Source organism: Pongo pygmaeus, chromosome 11 (assembly GCF_028885625.2).
Source record: "Pongo pygmaeus isolate AG05252 chromosome 11, NHGRI_mPonPyg2-v2.0_pri, whole genome shotgun sequence".
NCBI lineage: Eukaryota > Metazoa > Chordata > Mammalia > Primates > Hominidae > Pongo > Pongo pygmaeus.
The window spans coordinates 29,452,539-29,473,178 of record NC_072384.2 but is presented as its reverse complement, the minus strand read 5'-3'; the positions used below and the strand labels follow the sequence as shown (position 1 = coordinate 29,473,178).

Here is a 20,640-nt window from a genome sequence, read left to right as displayed (position 1 = left end):
ATCAAGAGGTTATTTTTCTGTAGTTGATATTTTTCTAAGTCATATAAAACTAGGTTAATTAACTGTGGTTTTTTTTTTTTTTTTTTGAGACAGAGTCTTGCTCTGTCGCCCAGGCTGTAGGGCAGTGGCACGATCTCGGCTCACTGCAACCTCTGCCTCCCGGGTTCAAGTGATTCTCCTGCTTCAGCCTCCCGAGTAGCTGGGATTACAGGCATGTGCCACAACACCCGGCTAATTTTTTGTATTTTTAATAGAGATGGGGTTTTACCGTGTTAGCCAGGGTGGTCTCGATCTGCTGACCTCGTGATCTTTCCGCCTTGGCTCCCAAAGTGCTGGGATTACAGGCATAAGTCACTGCGCCTGGCCAAAACTGGGTTAATTAGTTTTAATACAGTACATTGATGACACTTTCCATGACATGTGGATGGCTGTTTCTTCCAAGAGCAGATGAGATCGGGCATGTTCAGGATGGTATGGCTGTAGACTGGATGGCTATTTCTAAAGTAACTGATCTGTTCTGAAACTGGGCAAGTTTTTAGAAAAGTTTTTTTAAGTTTTTATCATAAATGGATGAGTATTGATGATGGCATTTTGTTGCGAGTGAGTTGGAAGCTTTGTGACATATTGTATACATGTCTAAACGTATGTGTTACAAAGGAAGATATATAAACTTTTCCCAATCACCAGTTACCATGAGGACATAATTGGCCCCATAAATTATATCCTTATTATACCAGGAATTTAATAGACTCTCATCTTCTTTAATTTGATTCATTCCTTGTTTAAAAATGTTTCAAATAAATAAGATAATTAACAATATGAAAAAAAAAATTTGTATTAAAAATTGGGACTGGTCCTTGGTCTACAACTGGCAAAGACCAAAACAAACCATTCATACCTTGGTAGCCAAAGGCCCCATGTATGAAGTGAAATAACACAGAGGTTATGTAAAGGATATAATTATTAAGCCAGGAATAATCTTTGCCTTTTAATTGGAAGAGATTATTCTTGATGATTCATTGATTGTGATTTTAAAGAAAAAAAAACATACCTTTATAAATGTATACTTGTTTTGCACTTAAAGGAGTACTAATCAATAGAAAATTTTCATAAATATCTAGCATGTGATTGTTTTGATTTTTCCAAGAAATAGTTTTCTGGGAAATAATTCACTCTCATATTTTTTCTCAAATTATCTGTATATTTGTATACATATGTATACATCCATGTGAATACATACATACACATATATTTGTATTTATATATGTAAATATTGAAAAGAGCAGTTATCTATTTACCTATCTATACATAAATTAATATGAAGCAACATCCTTATAGTGGTTCAGTTATTCTTATATATAAAATGGCAAATGTATATTGTTGGTACTATATCAACGCTCTGGCTCTAAACATACTTTTTAATTTTGTTTCCAAACTAGAGAATACTATATCACTATGGTTAAATGGGTAAGCAATACCAAGACTGTGGTAAGATGGTTAAACCGACCTCAGAACATCTCCATCCTCACAGTCTGTGAGACCACTACAGGTGCTTGTAGTAAAGTGAGTATAATTTACTTTTCTTTTATGCCTAAAATGAAGTAGCTTATGCAGCTTTACAAACGGGAATCAGGAAATGCTTTGTACAAAAAAATTCAGTGTTTAACTTTTAAAACTAGTAGGAAAAGAATTATTCTATTAAGAATATATACTTTAATTTATAAAGCTTCCAAACTTTGAAGTGAACAATATTGATGATAAGCAGAAGAGAACAAACTGAGCTTTTGAAAACCAAATTAATTTTTATACAGCATGAAGTATAATCCAAGCCACGTTAGCTTCTTTCTCAGATATGGAATTTTTCTCCATATTTTGTCTTTGATTATCTTGAGAATATAAGAAGTTTCTTTCCTATCTTCTTTAAACATATTCCTTTTAATTTTTTCTGTAGTTCAGATAGATCTGATAAAATAACAGTGTTTCTGTCCTGAAATTAAGTAAAACAAGTAAAAAATTGGTTCACGAACTACTCTGTTTTGAAATCAGGTTATATTTCAATTCCTAATATCAGTTTTTGTAAACTCTGTAGTAAATTCAGTGTGTCATTTTTAAGATTCCTGGTAGAGAAAACATTGCAGTAAGTTTAAATGGTTATGTGTATGGTATTTGGGTAAAGCATTTTTAGATTAACAACTGACTTTTCAAACTTCTGTTCTGGAAAAGATGGACTAGATGTTACCTGACTAGCTTTTCTGTTGTAAACAACTGTAAAATTGTACAAAATATACAAAACAACTGTTTTCAGGTATGGGACATTAGGAGGATCATGGCCATAAATGCTAAAATCAAGTAAATGCACAAAATCAACCTTGCTATGACTTTCTATTCGCAACACTTTTAAGACCAAATGGCAAGGAGATGGAGCCCAAGCAAAGCAAAAAGATCTTTGTGATCTAAGTAGACAGGGAGAATTAGAGTTTGAGGCTTTTTTGGTGACTAGCATTTATAGGACAGGGACCAGAGAAGTTGGAGCTTTATAGAAAAGGACTCCAGCAATCTATGAAGAGGACCCCTTAAGTATTAGGCTCAATGCTTAGCTGTGCATACATATATGCTTCCATATTGTCTTAAAGAAACCAACTACTAAAAATTTTTGACGCAAATGAAGAATCTGCAAGTTGCAAAGTGTTTAGAGACCTTAGAGTTCTGAACAACAATAGTGAAGAGATCTCCCTAAAAACCTCGGGTATTCAACTGAGAACCCAGAAAGAAAGAGCATTAGAAGTAGGGCTATTCTAGACACCTTCTAATCACCTTTCATTTACACTGTAAGGTATCAAGTTCATCTGTCTGTAAATTAACTGTCTACTAGGACAAAGTTTACATATTTAAAGGGAAAATGACAATTAATAAAGACTATCAACAATGTAGCATTTATAATGTCAATCATATGATCAATACTATGTATGTAGAAAAGTGGAAAATATAACCTATTCACCTTCCTCAAAAATATCCAGTAGCCGGGCACGGTGGCTCATGCCTGTAATCCCAGCACTTTGGGAGGCCAAGGCGGGTGGATCACGAGGTCAGGAGATCGAGACCATCCTGGCTAACATGGTAAAACCCCGTCTCTACTAAAAATACAAAAAATTAGCCGGGCATGGTGGCAGGCACCTGTAGTCCCAGCTACTCGAGAGGCTGAGGCAGGAGAATGGCATGAACCCGGGAGGCTGAGCTTGCAGTGAGCCAAGACTGCGCCACTGCATTCAGGCCTGGGTGACAGAGCGAGACTCTGTCTCAAAAAAAAAAAAAAAAATCCAGTAAAAGCTGACCTACGAAGGATAGTAATATTGGAGTTAGCAGACACATAATGTTTTAAAAGTAATTAGAAATGACAAATGTTTGAAGTGGTGAATATCTTAAATACACTGATTTGATTATTGCACCTGGTATACATGTATCAAAATATCACATGTACTCCAAAATATGTATGATTATTATGTAGCAATAAAAAAATTAAAAATCAAGGTATAAGTTAAGTACAACGAAGTGAAGAAATCTCACATGTGCAGTTAAATGAGTTTTGGCAAATGCATATATCCCATAATTCACACCTCATCATGATGTAAAACATCCCTGTTATTCCAGACAGTTTCTTTGTCTTATTTTCCAATCAATCTCAGTTCCCAGAGGCAATTACTATTCTGATGTCTATTATAAATTATTTTTGCATGTTTTTAAACTTCATATAAATGCATTTATACAATAACAAATGTATTAGAAATAAATCTAACAACTTAAAAAAGAGAATAGCTCCAATAAATAAACAGGTGAGAAGTTTTAGTAGAGAAATGCAAACTTTAAAATGAAAATAAAATTTCAGGAACTGAAAAATACAGTGTTTGAAATGAAAACATTGAATAGACAATTCAGAAACAAATACATGTGTTTATAGTGAGCTGATTTTCAACAAATACATCAGAACACGTATTAGGGAAAGGACAGCCTCTTTAGTAAATATTGCTGGGAAACTAGATGTCAATGTGCAGAAAAATGAAACTAGATTTGTATCTCTCACCATATACAAAATTCAACTCAAAATGAATTAAAAAACTAAACCATAATTTCCAAAACTATAAAACTACTAGAAGAAAGCAGAGAAAATGCTTAAGGACATTGGTCTAGGCAAAGATTTTATGGCTGAGACTTCAAAAGCACAGACAACAAAAATAAATGTAAATTGGTACAGCTATTATGGAAAACAGTAGTTTTTTCTCAAAAAACTAAAAATATAATTAACATATGTTACTAGCAATTCTACTACTGGGCATTTATCCGAAACAAACAAAATTAGTATATCAAATACATACCTGCATCTGATGTTTACTGCAGCTGTGCTCATAATAGTTGGGTTGTAGAATCAACCTAAATGTTCATCAATAAATGAATGGATTTTTTAAAAAGCATACGTATATACTTTTTTTAAAGTATATACTTTTTTAAAAAGTGAGTGTGTGTGTATACATATGTGTATATATACACATAAAACATTCCATGGAATACTATTCAGCCATAAAAAAGAATGAAATTCTGTCATTCATGGCAAAATGGATAAGTCTGGAGGATATTATGTTAACTGAGATAAGTGAGTCAACACAAAGATAAATATTACATGTTCTTACATATATCTGGGAGCTAAAATAAATTGAGCTTATAGAAGTAGAGAGTAGAATTGTGTTTATTAGAGTCTGAAAAGCTTGGGAGGAAAGGATAGAGGTTAGTTAACAGATACAACATTACAGCTAGATGAGAGGATTAAGTTCTAGTGTCCTGAAGCACTGAAGGCTGAATGTGGTTAATAATGATTTAGTATATATTTTCAAACAGCTAGAAGAGAGAATGTTGAATGTTTACAACACATAAAAAATGATAATGTTTGAGGTAATGGATATATTAATTATCCTGACTTTGTCATTACACATTTTTTACATATATCAAAATAGCACTCTGTATTTATAAATATAGACAATAATTACATGTCAACTAAAAATAAAAGGAAAATACATCACCAAAGTGAATGTATGAAGAGGAAGAATATTTGAATAATTTTACATCAATTAAAGATAAAAATAATGAATTAAAGATAAATTTATTTAGTAAATTAAATAAATTTAATTCATAATTAGAAATCTTGCCACAAAGAAGACTCTAGAAGCGGGTGGATTGCGTGATAGATTCTATCAATTATTAAGGAATAAATCCTGTAATTCTTTGTCTCGGTTTGTTTTGTGCTGCCATAACAACCTACCACAGGCTGGGTAGTTTATAATGAACAGGAATTTATTGACTCACAGTTTGGGAGGCTGGGAAATTCAAGATCGAGAGGCTGGCATCTGGTGAGGGACTTCTTGCTGCATCATCCCATGACAGAAGGGCAAAGAGAGGGTGAGAGAGAGAGAAACAAAAGGAGGCTGAACTCGTCCTTTTATAAGGAGCCCACTCCTGTGATAACAAACCTACTCCCATAATAAAGGCATTAATTCATTAATGATGGCAGAACACTCATGGCCTAAATACCCCGTAAGATTTTACCTCTTAATACTGTTGCAATCACACAATCACAATTAAATTTTAACATGATTCGGGAGTGGGGAGCAAATATTCAAACACTATAACATTCTTACTAAGGAGTATATGATAACATCCCTATACTCCTTAGAAAGTGAAGAAGAAAGAGAACATTTCAACTAATATTATAAGAGTAGAATAATACTGATAACACAACTAGACAAGAAAAATACAAGAGACAACATTTTAGACTGATCTCTCTCATTAACACGTGTAATAGTCTGTTTTCATGCTGCTGATAAAGACATACCCAAGACTGGGCAATTTCCAAAAAAAAATAATTATAGTAATGTTTATTAGACTTACAGTTCTGCATGTCTGGGGAGGCCTCACAATCATGGCAGAAGGCAAGGAGGAACAAGTCACGTCTTATGTGGATGGCAGGAGGCAAAGAGAGAGCTTGTTCAGGGAAACTCCCATTGTAAATCCATCAGATCTCATGAGACTCATTCACTATCATGAGAACAGCAAACGGAAGATTCGCCCCCATAATGCAATCACCTTCCACCTGGCTTCTCCCACAACGCGTGGGAATTGTGAGAGTTACAATTCAAGATGTGATTTGGGTGGGACACAGCCAAATCATATCAGCACAAATATGAGAAAGTCCTTAAACATATCAATACTCAACTCCAGCAATATAAATAGAGGATAGTGCATTATGATCAAATGAGGTTAATCTCAGGAATTTAAGATTGGTTTAATATTGAAAACTAATCAGTATAATTTATTATATTAAGAAAAAAAGAAGAATTAAATATCTTGGTAGATGAAGAAAAAGCAATTGACAATATTCAAAACCAATTCATGATAACTTTCAACATAAATGAATAATAAGAAATATCCCCAATCTGTTAAAAGATACCATAAAGTACCCCCTTACTGAATGTGCAGACACTAACCTTATTCATATTAAGATTAGCAGTGAGGTAAGGGTATCCATTCTCAGTACTATGATGCAAACTTTACCAGAGGCCCCACTCAGAGTAACTTAGCAAGGAATCAGTATAGTGTTAGAAAAGGAAGAAGTAAATCTGTATTTATAGATAACATAACTGTATACATTAACAAAAAAGGCTACAAAAAACCCTAGAATACAAAATCACAATTTGTAAGGAAGCAAATGGGGTAAAATATAAACAAGTGGCAAGTAAGTCCAGAGGGTATTCAGGTTTCTCAAACCAGTCTTCTAACTTGTCTATAAGTTTGTACTTGTTTCAAAATAAAGAATGAAGAAACAACAAAACATAATTTCTATATGTTAGTGATATTAAGAAAAAAATCGGTTAAAATACCATTAAAACCCTTAAAACTTTAAATACACAATTATAAATTTAACAAATATTGTGAAATACCCCAATACTGAATACTACAGCATTGCTAAAAGGCATTTGAAAGACCTAAATAAATGGAAGCTATTCCATGTTTTTAAATAGAAAAGATTAATATTGTTAAGATATTAATTCTACCCAAATTTAACTGTAATTTTAATATAATACCAATTAAAGTCCCTTCTGATTTTTTTTTGTAGAAACAGACAAGCTGTTTTTAAAATTAATATGGAAACAAAAAATACCTGAACAAGTCAAAGCAATCCTGTAAAGAATAAAATTGAAGGAGTTAGCCCTACCTGATTTCAAGAATAAATAAAAAGCTACGAAAACCTGGAGATGCTAATGGAGGCATAAGGACCACAAATAGGTCAACTAAATTGAATGGTTTCCAGAGAACAGACCCACATTTATATGATTGATTGATTTTCTACACAGGTGCTAAAGCAGTTCAATGGAGAAAAATGGTGCTGAAAAAATTGGCATCCCTATTGGATAAAAAATAATTGATGTTTGACATCTCATATCATATTCTAAAATCAATTTGGGATAAATCATAGCCCTAAATTTAAGAGCTAATACTGTCAGTGTTCTAGGGGAAAATATGAAATAAAACCTTACTATACTGAATAAGCCAAAAAATCATTAATTATGAAACAATAAATTGGACATCAATAAAATTAGAAACTTCTTATCAAAGACACCATTAAGGAAATGGATATGCAAACTACAGTCTGGAAGAAACTATTTTGCCAAATGTGTATCAGAAAAAACACATAAAAGAAATTCTATAACTCAATAATAAAAACACAACCTCATAAAAACATCAAAACATGTGAACAGTTACTTATAAGAAAAGAATGAACACATGAAAAAGTACTCAACATTTGGCCAGGTATGGTGGCTCATCCTTATAATTTTAGTAATTTGGGAGGCTGACGTGAGAGGATGTTTTGAGGCCAAGAGTTCAAGACCAGCCTGGACAACAAAATGAGATCCCATTTCTATATAAAAAATTAAAAAATAAAAAATAAAAGTACTCAACTTCATTAGACATTATCAAAATATAGATTTAAATTATACTGATATAATATTATGCATAATTAGAATGACTACACTAAAATAACAAAAAACTGACGACATTAACTGTTAAAGAGAATGTGAAAAACAAAAATTCTCGTTCTTTGCAAGTGGTAATGTAAAATGATACGATTACGTTAAAATAATATTTTAGTTCCAAATGAAGTTAAACATATATGTAAACACAATTTTTTTGTTTATATATAAATAAGACATATATATATATATATATATACACATACATATATAAAAACATACATTATAGGCTGGGCACGGTGGCTCATGCCTGTAATCCCAACACTTTGGGAGGCCGAGGCAGGCAGATCACCTGAGGTCAGGAGTTCGAGACCAGCCTAACTAACATGGAGAAACCCCGTCCCTACTAAAAATACAAAATTAACCGGGCATGTTGGCGCATGCCTGTAATCCCAGCTACTCCAGAGGCTGAGGCAGGAGAATTGCTTGAACCTGAGAGGTGGAGTTTGCTGTGAGCCAATATCATGCTATTTCACTCCAGTCTGGGCAACAAGAGTGAAACTCCGTCACAAAAAAAAAACAAAAAACAAACAAAAAAACCCCATACATTATAATTCCATTTCAAAGTATTTGCACAAGAAATGAAAACATGTGTCCACCAAAGGATTTGTAAGAAATAGTCTGTAGAGAAACTTTATTTACAATAGCTAAAAAGTAGAGACTATTTTGTCCACTAACAGGGAATAGACTTTAAAGTAAGGCATATCTACACAGTGGAATTCTACTTGGCCATAGAAACAAAATACTAATATGCTCAACAATATGAGCGAATCTCAAAAACATGTGATGTGAAAGAAACCTCACACTACAGAGTACATAATATGTATGTAATGCATGATTTCAGTTATCTGAATTTCTAACATAGGCATATGCTCTCTATGGGGAAAAAGATCAGAAGTGATTGCCTTTTGAGAACATCTGGGGAGGAACATGAGATAATGTTTTGGGCAAAAATAAAGATCCTATAACTTGATGGGATAAACTTGTCAAACTCATCACATTATACACTTAAAATCTGTGCATTTCACTATATGTGAAAAATTTAAAACATATTATTTAAATGGTCTGTGAAGGCGAGCCCTCAAGAGGCAGACATTTCTCTTTGAGTAGAATGATAAGCATAGTCGTGGAAATGAGATAGTTAAATCAACCATTTGATGCTCTTCTCATTAAGCTTGTGTTACTAGAAAATTCTTCTCTTTCTTTTGGCTAGATTATAGATTGACTAGAATTTCTCCATGTATTTGTTAAAGTGTTCTGGATGGTTTCTATTTGGCTGATTAGTAAGTCATTTAAAAATTGGCCTATAGGCCTGCTGTGGTGGCTTACGCCTGTAATCCCAGCACTTTGGGAGGCCAGTGTGGTCAGATCACCTGAGGCCAGGAGTTTGAGACCAGTCTGGCCAACATGGTGAAACCCTGTCTCTACTAAAACTGCAAAAATTAGCCGGGCATGGTGGCACACGCCTGTAATACCAGCTACTCAGGAGGCTAAGGCAGGAGAATTGCTTGAACTTGGGAGGCAGAGATTGCAGTGAGCCAAGATCGGGCCACTGCACTCCAGCCTGGGCAACAAAGCAAGACTTTGTCTTAAAAAAAAAAAAAAAGGCACTGGCCAGGCATGGGTAGCTCACACCTGTTATTCCAACACTTTGGGAGGCCAAGTGGGGAGAATGGCTTGAGGCTAAGAGTTCAAGACCTACCTGGGCAACATAATGAGACGCCATCTTGATTTTTACATAAAAAATTAAAGTAAAAATTTAAAAATTAGCCTACATATATTGTAGTTAATTAGAGAAAGCCCTTCTAGATGGAGATATTGTAAATATTTCATTGCATACAGATAACTGCAAAGATAAATTAAAATGCTTTAATAGAAAATAGATCCAGTAATCCTATCATACTATTGATTTGACACATTATTGATATTGTAATGTATTTTATTCTATGTATGGAGATAAAAAGACTTTGCATTCTGTTAATTGAAATAATGAGATAAGCAATAACAAATGAAGTTTTGAGCTCTCATGGGTTCTACCAAAACTTGGTGGTACTAACAAGCAGTGGCATTGGTATCTACTTTATTTCTGTGCTTTACAGATATCAAGAATGGTTAATGCTAGGGTGTAAATGGGGAATAAAGAAATGATTCAGTTAGATTTCTTTTGATATTTTCATGTAATGAAGATCTATTGAAAAAAAAAAATGTCCTGAAAAGAGAAAGTGACCAATTATAACGTAATCATAATATGGATTTAGAAAAAGAAATTAGTATTTAAAAACATATAAATAATTTATTATTAACAATTTGAGATGGGTACCTCTGCATATAGGAAAGCCCCTAATATGTTGTTACTTATCTTTCTTAATTTGAATACTTTTATTATAGAATCATTTCTTTCAGAAAACTGCAAGATATTTCATGTCATTGCATGTAAATGGTATTATTAAAGCTTGTTTTTTCTACACATATTTAACTTGAGGTTAAATTAGTCTAATTTTGCTTTTTGCAATATGATTTTGGCTCTGATCTACTGCAACACTGTTTTGAAGGGACACATAATTTTGTCATTTCAAATGTTTGATATTTTTTCTCAAAGACTGAGTTACTACTGATAAGAAAAAAAGAAGGCCATGATTATGAGTGAATTGAATATTGAAAGAATGTCCACTTTTTAATTTTATTCCTGGCTGTTTGCCCAGTTGCTTTGAAGGACTTAATAATTTTGTCTCCCAGTGATGCCTAGAGGTGAAAAGAGATAGTGTCTGGTGGTTCAAAACAGTTTGAATGAGGTAATCAAACAGAGCTGGAAAATGATCTTCTCTCCCTGGTGAGGTACTGCTGGGAATTCTGAAAGAGTTCACCAAAGAAAAGACTTTATAATTAAATTATTCTTCAGTCCCTATTCTCTACTTACTCTTTCAGATTAAATCAATAATGACAATGAAATCTCTCATGGTATTTCACCAGTTGAAGAGAGGAAAAAAAAAACTGATGATAACTGTGTTTTAAAAAAGTTAAATTTATATATGCTCATTTTGGTCTTTAGATGCTTCATGGAGTTAATTGTTTTGTTTCAGAAATATGAGATGACATCAGATACATGGCTCTCTAAGCAGGTACAGTATAGGTGGTCTGTCACATCTTGGCCATTGTGACCATCCTGTTTACCCATTTCTTATGTGATAACTTTCTGTAAAAAGTATGAGTTTAAGGCTTTGCTAGGTTTGACAGAGTGATCCTTTTTCATTAAAAGGATCACTTATGACTTGGGCTTTCTATGGTATCATTTGTGAAAAGGTTACTTCCATTTTTTTATGAGACATAAATTGCAGAATAGCTGCCAGGATCGCTTTTTGAAATATTCTGTGTAAGTACACTCTTGCGTAGATGAAGGAGAAAAACTCAGGACCTAACCAAATTAGAAATCATTAGCATTGTTCAAATTGTCTGAAAAATTGACCCGACCTTTACATTAATCGATCATGGAGATATTCAAATAAATCCTTCTCTTCTTAGTTGTATTCTAGCTCACAATTCTAGTTTGTGACATAAATGAGGCTGGAATCAAGATGAACATGGCGGACTAAAAACCTAATCACTGTTACGTGGTCTCATCCTGGACAATTTGGAAGGAAACACAAATAGCTTATTTAAATATAGCTGGATTCATTTTACTCTTAACTCCATTACTGAGTTTTGCAAAGGGAAATAATATGTTTGATTTGGCTTTCTTTTTGTTCTTTAAAGCCCTCTTTTATTTTATATTATGTCTATGGCGTTAATGACCACCCATATTTTGAGACCTTCACATTTATCCAGACACTTCAATGAGTTCTGAAATATCCAAATTTATGCTTGCCATCTCCTCCTAAATCTACAAAAGTAGCTTCATATTCCCTGGGTCTAAGCTGAACTCATTCCTTTTCTAGTCAGTCTTCTTTATTTTTATCATAGGACTCAATGACATAATTATCCATTCAGACGTTAAAACTATTTACCTAATAGTCATCCTTGAATCTTTTCTCATTTTTATCTATCTGTATATAATTAATATGTACAGATTTTACTTTCAAACATCTCTCAAGTCAATTTACTTTTCTCTAATTCACAAACACTGTTCATGTTCAAACTACAGATCCAGCAAGTCTCAATCCCTCACGCACCTGCCAATCTGTTCACACTGCAGGCTGACTGAGTGACCTTTTTAAAATATGCATTTAATTGTTGCTACTAACATTCCCCTCATACTTGCACTTCCACAACTCAAAGAACTTTTCTCTCTTCTTTCTGTCCTTCAGATAAAGACCAACATCCTTAAAGGGTCCACAGGGGATTAAATTGAAAGCTTTTTCAGCTCTGAGTCATAGAATCATTTTATCTATTTTCTCCAGTCTAGCTACATGGACCCTCATATGCACAGGGACTTCATAAGTGCCCTTCCTTCTGAACAAAATTCCCTCAAACTTTCTTATTTGAAGCCTATTTGTTTTTCAAACCTTGGCTTAAATCCCCTACGTAAGAAGTCACTTCCTCTAACTAGCCTAACCAAATCGCATCTCCCAATAAAAGTTATACTAAAGTCAAGTGTAATCTTTGTGTAACACTTACACAATTATTGCTATGATTTTTTTTTTGCTAAGATACAAGGACATGAGGATGTTTATTTTTTGCTTCTAATTGTAAACCAAATTCCTAGTATAGAATTCAATATGTAAGAAGAGCTTAATAGATACTGAATGATTAAGAAGAAAAGTAAAAAGGATTATAAATAATTGTTTATCTGAAGGGTAGGTAGATGGATAGACACAGATACATGTTTGTATATATATTATGAGTATATGTGTCTTTACACATGGTTATCTATTAATATAAATACTTTTATCTTGGTCAATATACAAAATAGAATAGAAAAAACCCTGATTTTACAGCTAATAATATGCTTACAAATTTCAGTTAGATACAGAAAATGAGAACAATGAAAAATATATAACACATAATACTTATGCATTCTGAATTTCTCTCCATTATTAAACATCTTTTGCTATTACTTTGATTGCCAGTGACATTCATAATAGTTTAACATATGTTAACATAATGCATGTTCTTTTGAGATTATGCTATCTAATTTTTAAATCCCAAATTTATGAATGTTTAATAGAAACTTTTTTAAAAAACAAAGCATCCAGTTATTAATTATTCCATTAGTAAATGCCATTGGTCGTTTATCACAGTTGATTTTTTTCTTCAGATGCTCTAAGGGAATTTTATGAAATACTTAGAGTTATATGAAATTTAATGTATGAGCATGGTAGCAATAATAAGAAGCAGCAAATTTCTAAGATAATTATAAATTTAATAGAATCACCATATACCCTCTTTTTGCGTAGCAGAAAAGGCAAAGAGAAGTAGGCATGTTTAGCCTAGCTTTCAAGGGACTTGCAGTTGAGATGACCAGTATATAATATTTTTGGTCAAGGGATAGAGTCCAATATCCCCAGCTCACCATCTTGTGTGTCAAAAACACTGACTTGTATAATGTCATGAAACTGAGCAGTGAGATTGGCACCATCTGTATGGAGCTGAATGTTTATCACCAGACATTGTCAAGAGTGGGTGGCAGATTTTTTAGTCCAGCAAGGCATATGAGATTGGAGCCCCCATCTATTCCTTTTCTGAACTACTTCTAAGGTACTAGAACTGGGGAGGAGGCAATGTAAATGGAAGAATGCTCATATATCTGTATGTGAGAAAAAAGCTATTCATCTTTTGACAGAAGTACAAAGGGAGAAGGGTAAGGGAGGAGTTGCTATGTGGGGGTAAATCTGGTGGATAGAGTGATATATATAACTAATATTTTTGTTCATTGTATCCATACATTCATCTATTCACCAATTATGAGTTAGGACCTACTGTGTCTTAGGCAATAGAGCTAAACAGATAAAATTTAAAATTTAGTTCAGTTATTAATTGCCTAGTGAAGGAAGCCAACAAGTTAATAGATCAATATAATAGAGTACATTGGAAGCCATGATAAAGATGAATACAAGATAGTTTTTAGAATATCTGAGGAGAGATTTCCTAACTAGGGAAATCTTGGAAATTCTTTTGTTTCATGAGAATAAGTAAAAAATGGGTAAGATTTAGCAGAAAAAGGAAGACGAAAAGGTTGTTCCAGACAAAAGAAGCTCCAAGAGAGAAATATCCCACAGGAGCAGGCGATGGAACAAATAGAATTATTGACTTTATTGTAGTTGAAAGAAGTGATTCACTCAGTGAAGTATTTTGTCAGTATCTATTATATGCTCAGTTATACAATTTTTCCAACCTTGAATGGTATATTATCTTAGAGTTTTAAATTTATTACATATGTTACTTATATTTTCATGAATGTTCATAAGGCAGTTAAGGAAAATATCCTTATTTTACTGTCAAGAGATATATTATGAATGAAGCTAAAATCAGACTGTTCAGTATATTAAAATAGTTATTAATTGACTGATTCATTCAGTAAATAATTATTGAGCTCAATTTACATGATAGTCACTGTTCCAGGTGCTGCAGATACAGTAGTGAAAAATACAAGTTTCCTGCCCTATGAGGCTTACATTACAGAGAACTACATACATACATACATACATATGTAAATATGAGATTAGTGCAAAAGTAATTTTGCCATTACACAGTAGGTCCCAACTCATAATTGATGAATAGATGAATGTATGGATACAATGAACAAAAATGCTAATTGTGTATATATATATATAGCACTCTATCCACCAGATTTACCCCCACCATTAAAAGTAATGGAAAAAACCACCATTACTTTTACACCAATCTCATACATACATACATTCGTATACAAACAAACGCATACATACACAAATTATACGTTGAATGGTGTTAGTTGCTGTATTAGTCCATTCTTGTACTGCTATAAGAGACCAGGTAATGCATAAAGAAAAGAAGTCTAATTGGCTCACAGTACTGCAGGCTGTACAGAAACATAGTAGCTTCTGCTTCTAGGGAGGCCTCAGAAAGCTTCCAATCATGGCGGAAGGCAAATGGGGAGCAACGCTTCACGTGGCCTGAGAAGGAGCAAGAAAGGGATGGGGGAGGTGTTATACACTTTTAAAGAACCAGATCTTGTAATAACTCATTCACTCACTGTCATGAGACAGTACCCAGGGGTTGCTGCTAAACCATTCATGAAGGATTCACCCCCATGATCCAGTTACCTCCCACCAGGCCCCACCTCCAACACTGGGGATTTCAGTACGACATGAGATTTGGGTGGGACACAGATCCAAACTATATCATGTGCTATGGAAAACTAGAAAGAAAATAAAAGGAGATGAAGGATGTCAGATAGAGTTGGATGGTCTGACTTTCCTAGTCTCGCTTTATATAGGGTAATAAGGAAACACCTTATTGATAAGGAGATTTCAGATTAGAGACCTGAAAGTGATAAGAGGAAGATCCAGACCAAGGGAATACAAAGTACAAAAGCCCTGGAGCAGGATCATGCAGGAACCCAGTGAAGAAAGCAAGAGAATGAAAAAGATGAGATCAGAAAGATGGTAGAGGGCCAAGTCATCTAAAAGGGCTTGAAGGCCATTGTGCAGAGCTACTCAGGACCCATATCAAAGCCTTTCTTTATACCATACATAACCACCTCTCATTAGTACAGCAGGAAAAACTCAACATTTCATCAGATAAATGTGTTTTCTTAATGTTTTTCCTGAAGAAAGAGCAGTATCTCTCTCTCTCCCTACATATATGTATGTGTGTGTATATATATATATAAAAAATATATATAGTGTGTGTATATATATATATATAATGGCTTTCATCATTTAATTTTCAAAAATAATTCTGTTGATTTAATGTGCCACCAGAGTTTAATTAAAAATTATCAAATGGGGTCACAGTTGTAGGTGGACATTTGTGTTTGTGTGTTTGTAGAGAGATGAGCAATAAGGATGGTAAATTTGAGTTAAATAACTTTCTACAGAATCCTTTCAATTTTGTGGCCTGTTGTCTTTTGTATTTTCAGTAAATTTATGAGTACATTATCAGAAAAGAATCTTCAAGTAACTACAGTTGCTGAAGAAAGGATTTCAAAAAATATGTTACAGAATTTTATAATTAAAAGATTTATTTTGATAAACTGGTGCAGATGTTTGCATGTTCGTTATCTTGAAGGATATCTCACTAAATGCAATCTTATGTGAAGATATGACAGTTCTTGTTTGAACCAATTTAAAAAGTGTCTTTAGTCTAATAGTAAATCATTCATATCCACCATGCAAAAAATTTTCTTATCCTTCCCACAACTCAACCACATACATACATAATGTATCAGATTTACTTTAAAAAAGTTTAAAAAATAGCATACATTCATTTTTTAAAATAATGTGCCCATTTTCCTGACTAATTATAAACCAATATTTGGTATAACCCATGCAGGAATTAACAGTAGTAGGCAGCACAGATTGCATGTGCCTTTTTGAGATTGTTCTATGCTCTTCTATATTTTAGAATGAGGAGCCCGTGTTTTCTAGAGATGGCAGCAAATTCTTTATGACAGTTCCTGTTAAGCAAGGGGGACGTGGAGAATTTCACCACATAGCTATGTTCCTCATCCAGGTAAGTGCTGGCTTTTTTCCGTGTTTTGATTTTATTGTCCTCATGTCCCCGAAGGCCCAGTTCTTGTGGCATTCTAAACCTCTAGTTCATGGCAGTGAAACTCAGCCATATATACAACTCACAGACATCTTAGGAAGAGAACCTCCATCCATAGCCATACATTCAAGCCTTACCTTCCCACAAAACAGTCTCAACACTCAGTACAATTTAATGAGTTACATGTGTGTCCTATGAACTGAGGGCTTTGGGATATAGAATTTAATAAATAAAAAGCACCCAACTTTTGAGGACCTGAGACAATCTAGAGAAGATTTTTTATTCAATGAATATATATATAACCTATTTTGTACAAGTAATATTCTCTAGGTGTTATAAAAGTTTTAAATACTCAAAGCAACCTAAATGTCCATCAAAAATTGATGGTTGAATAAATTATGGCACATCCTCACAAGTAAATACAGTGCAGATTTTAAAAAACAGGATAAAATAGATGTTTTATGTGAAGTAACATAGATTTCATGTTATAAAATATAATCTGTTATATTTTTATAGACTTTCTGATAAAAAGAGGGGAAAGATTACTTTTTATCTAATCAAAAGAATATGAAGGGTTTATACAGTTTTATTATAAAAAAATTAGTAAATGCAGGTAGTTAGTTTAAATATGACAAGGTTAATCAGTCAATCTGAATTTAATTTCCAACAGCAAGCATTCATGAGAAAATAAAGCTTCCTTCAAAATCATATAAATAAATAATCTAGTCTCACACACACAGGTTAAAGGCTTTCTAATGAAAAGTCACCGTGGCTAAACTGGGATCTTTATGAGAGTTTTACAAACTAGCTAAGAGTAATTTCATACTTACAAAATATATAATAAATATAAATATGGCAAATATACCTAACTGACCTTACTAATTTTATGTTTTTAGAACCTTTAAGACCTGTGCACATTCTCAAATGATTACCATTATCCATATACATTTGTATTGGACAGCTTAATGCTTCAGAGTCTCAGAATCTTATGTCAATAAGTTTAAAACTTAAAACTTGTTCAGGGTCTGTATAATTAAAATAATTGTCATTATTTTAACTTTAATTTTAATCAAGACTGAAACAAATAATTTGGAATACATACCATTTCCACAGTACAGATGTAGATTGATTTTCACAGCATATTATTAAGGTGGAAAAACAGGTTATAAACTAATGTATAATGTGATCCTATTTATGCTCTAAATAAATGCATTTATAGATGCATTTATATATGCATTTGTAGATGCATATATATATGCATTTGTAGATGCATTTATATATGCATTTGTAGATGCATTTATATATGCATTTGTAGATGCATTTATATATGCATTTATAGATGAATAAAATTTTGGATGTTTTTATGTCTAGCTATTAAAATGATTATATAAGTCAGGTATAATTAAGGGAACTTTTTTATGAAACTGAAGGGAAATAGACTAGCAAATTACCTTACTTTATAAACTTTTGCTAATTAAGAGTCAACTTGATTATCACAAATATTAGAGAACTATTTTGGCCCCTAAAATATCACACATCCCAAATCTTATAACTGATTATGACATTTCATTGAATTTTTAAATTTCAGTATTTTATATTCAAGAAGCTCTGTGAAAAATATAAGTAGTAAAGAAGATTATCTACAAATTGTAGATATTTATGAGAGATAGTGAAGGATAGGAAAAGTTGTACAATACGTCTTTGTATATGTAATTCCCCAAAGAAGACAATCTATCCTTGACTGTAGGTACCCTGTTGTGCTTTCAAATACTAGATCTTACTCATTCTATCTAACTATATTTTTGTATCCATTATTCAACGAATACTTAATAGAAACAATGTCTTTTTAAAAGTATGGCATTGGGTAGGGTTGCGATGTTGACATGCAGGAATTAAAATATTTATACATCCAAACCAAGAGTTTTTTTATAAGCCTACGGAAGAAATACCTTCTATTTCTCAATCAAACCAGCCTAACATGTAGGTTAATTCCTGTATTTCTGAAATGTTCAGAAGAAAAACTTAATAAAGTTCTTACATTGTGTTTACTTTGTTCCTCTTCTATATGGACTATAACAAAGCCTTCACTGAAGTAGAAAACATTTTTTTCCATTCTGTTTGCTGTTTAGGTAATTTGTGGTTTGCCTCATTGAGAAATGAACATGACTGCATGATTATTTATGAATATTTTGGCAATTGATTAAAATTAGTCTACTTTGCTAATGAGTCAGAAGTCAGTGCTAGGTAAATACAATTTATACATAACTTTGAACACACACAAACACAATCACATATGTTATTTTAGGAAATAGTTTGAATCACCTTGCCTCAATTTAAAAATAGCTAACAAAAAAGCTATTTATGAATTGTGTATGACTGCTTAATTGACATATGCACTATAAAATTCTGAAAAATTCAAACTGAATAAACTGATAAAGTATATAAAATCACCCACAATATCATCACCTCATATTCTCACACTTTTAATCCATTATTGTGTATATTTTAAATTCTTTTTTACATGAGAAATATATAATTTCCCCCTAAAGATTGCAGTTAAAGCATAATATAGATTTGTAACATTAAAAGAATAATTAATGAGCATTTTCTTACAACATTTAATTGTATTCCTAATATTTAACATTTTATATTTTTCTTAAATGTGATTTTAATAGCTGCTCAGCATTACATCAAGCAGACATACTGTACTGTATTTATTTATTTATTTTATGTTTTGAGACAAAGTCTTACTTTGTTGCCCGGGCTAGAATGCAGTGACACGATCTCGGCTCACTGCAACCCCTGCCTCCCAGGTTCAAGCCATTCTCCTGCCTCAGCTTCCTGAGTAGCTGGGATTACAGGCACCCGCCGTCATGCCCGGCTAATTTTTGTATTTTTAGTAGAGGCGGGTTTCACCGTGTTGTCCAGGCTGGTCTCGAACTTCTGACATCAGGTGATCCACCTGCTTCAGCCTCCCAAAGTGCTGGGATTACAGGCATAAGCCACCACGCCCGGCCTGTACTGTGTTTAAATGATCCAAGTTTATTCATCATTAAAGTTATTTCTATATTTTGATCTTAGAAATGATTCAGAGTTAAAAGCCCTTATAAACACTTTACTTATAATTCTTCCCACAAAATTATATGTCTAGATGTTAAAAGATACCCAGGCAGAGTATATCTATATGAATGTATTTGTTTACGTTTTGATGTGTAATGCCAAATTGGCTCTCCAAAAAATAGTACAGTAATTTACTGCCTAAACAGTAATGCATGCCAGCATTGATGACTTTTTACCCCCTTTCCTTCCCTTGCCATGCTACATAATTCTTGGGGCCTTGGCAGCCAACAGCCAGATCACCTTTGCAGTACTTGGTGCTTACCTATGTTTGAGAGCTTACTAATTCACTCAGAATATATTTATTTGTTTGAAGTACCTTACTAAATGAAGTTACTAAATTTTTGCAAACGTTTTGATCTCTCATATTACAGTAAGTAGATAAAAATCATTAATTAGAGACCAAGCTAGAAAATTATTGCTTTCAAGCTATTTTCATTATGGAGAGTGATGGCAGTCACCACATATATTTTCGTGGGTTTTTTTTTCCTCATTTACAACAGCTGTCCTTGTTAAAGTGATTCCAAAGGATACAAATAAAAAGAGAAAAGAATGCATGTGTTTTCCTCCAGTCTTCATTTAAACATTATTGTAATTTTATGTAAACTACAGTATTGCATCCTGGTATTTCAAATTTAAATTTTAAATGCACACTTTTCCCACAATGCTAAATAATTTTGAAACATAATTCTTTAGAAGATTAATGTTGAGTTGACTGGATGTGCATCAATAACCATTATTTGTTGTTCTGTGTTTAATTTAG

The 20,640-nt window shown here is 33.0% G+C and overlaps 1 protein-coding gene across 3 annotated transcripts in view; it reads left to right on the top strand.

Moving 5' to 3' along the window:
- Positions 1-20,640, top strand: part of DPP10 (dipeptidyl peptidase like 10) — a 704,745-nt gene that overhangs the window by 599,087 nt on the left and 85,018 nt on the right. For all 3 annotated transcript variants that reach the window (XM_054478149.2, XM_054478150.2, XM_054478151.2), the window contains 3 exons: positions 1,440-1,563; positions 11,156-11,194; positions 16,617-16,724. In XM_054478149.2, the coding sequence (XP_054334124.1) occupies positions 1,440-1,563; positions 11,156-11,194; positions 16,617-16,724 (271 nt within the window). The remainder of the gene's footprint in view (positions 1-1,439; positions 1,564-11,155; positions 11,195-16,616; positions 16,725-20,640) is intronic.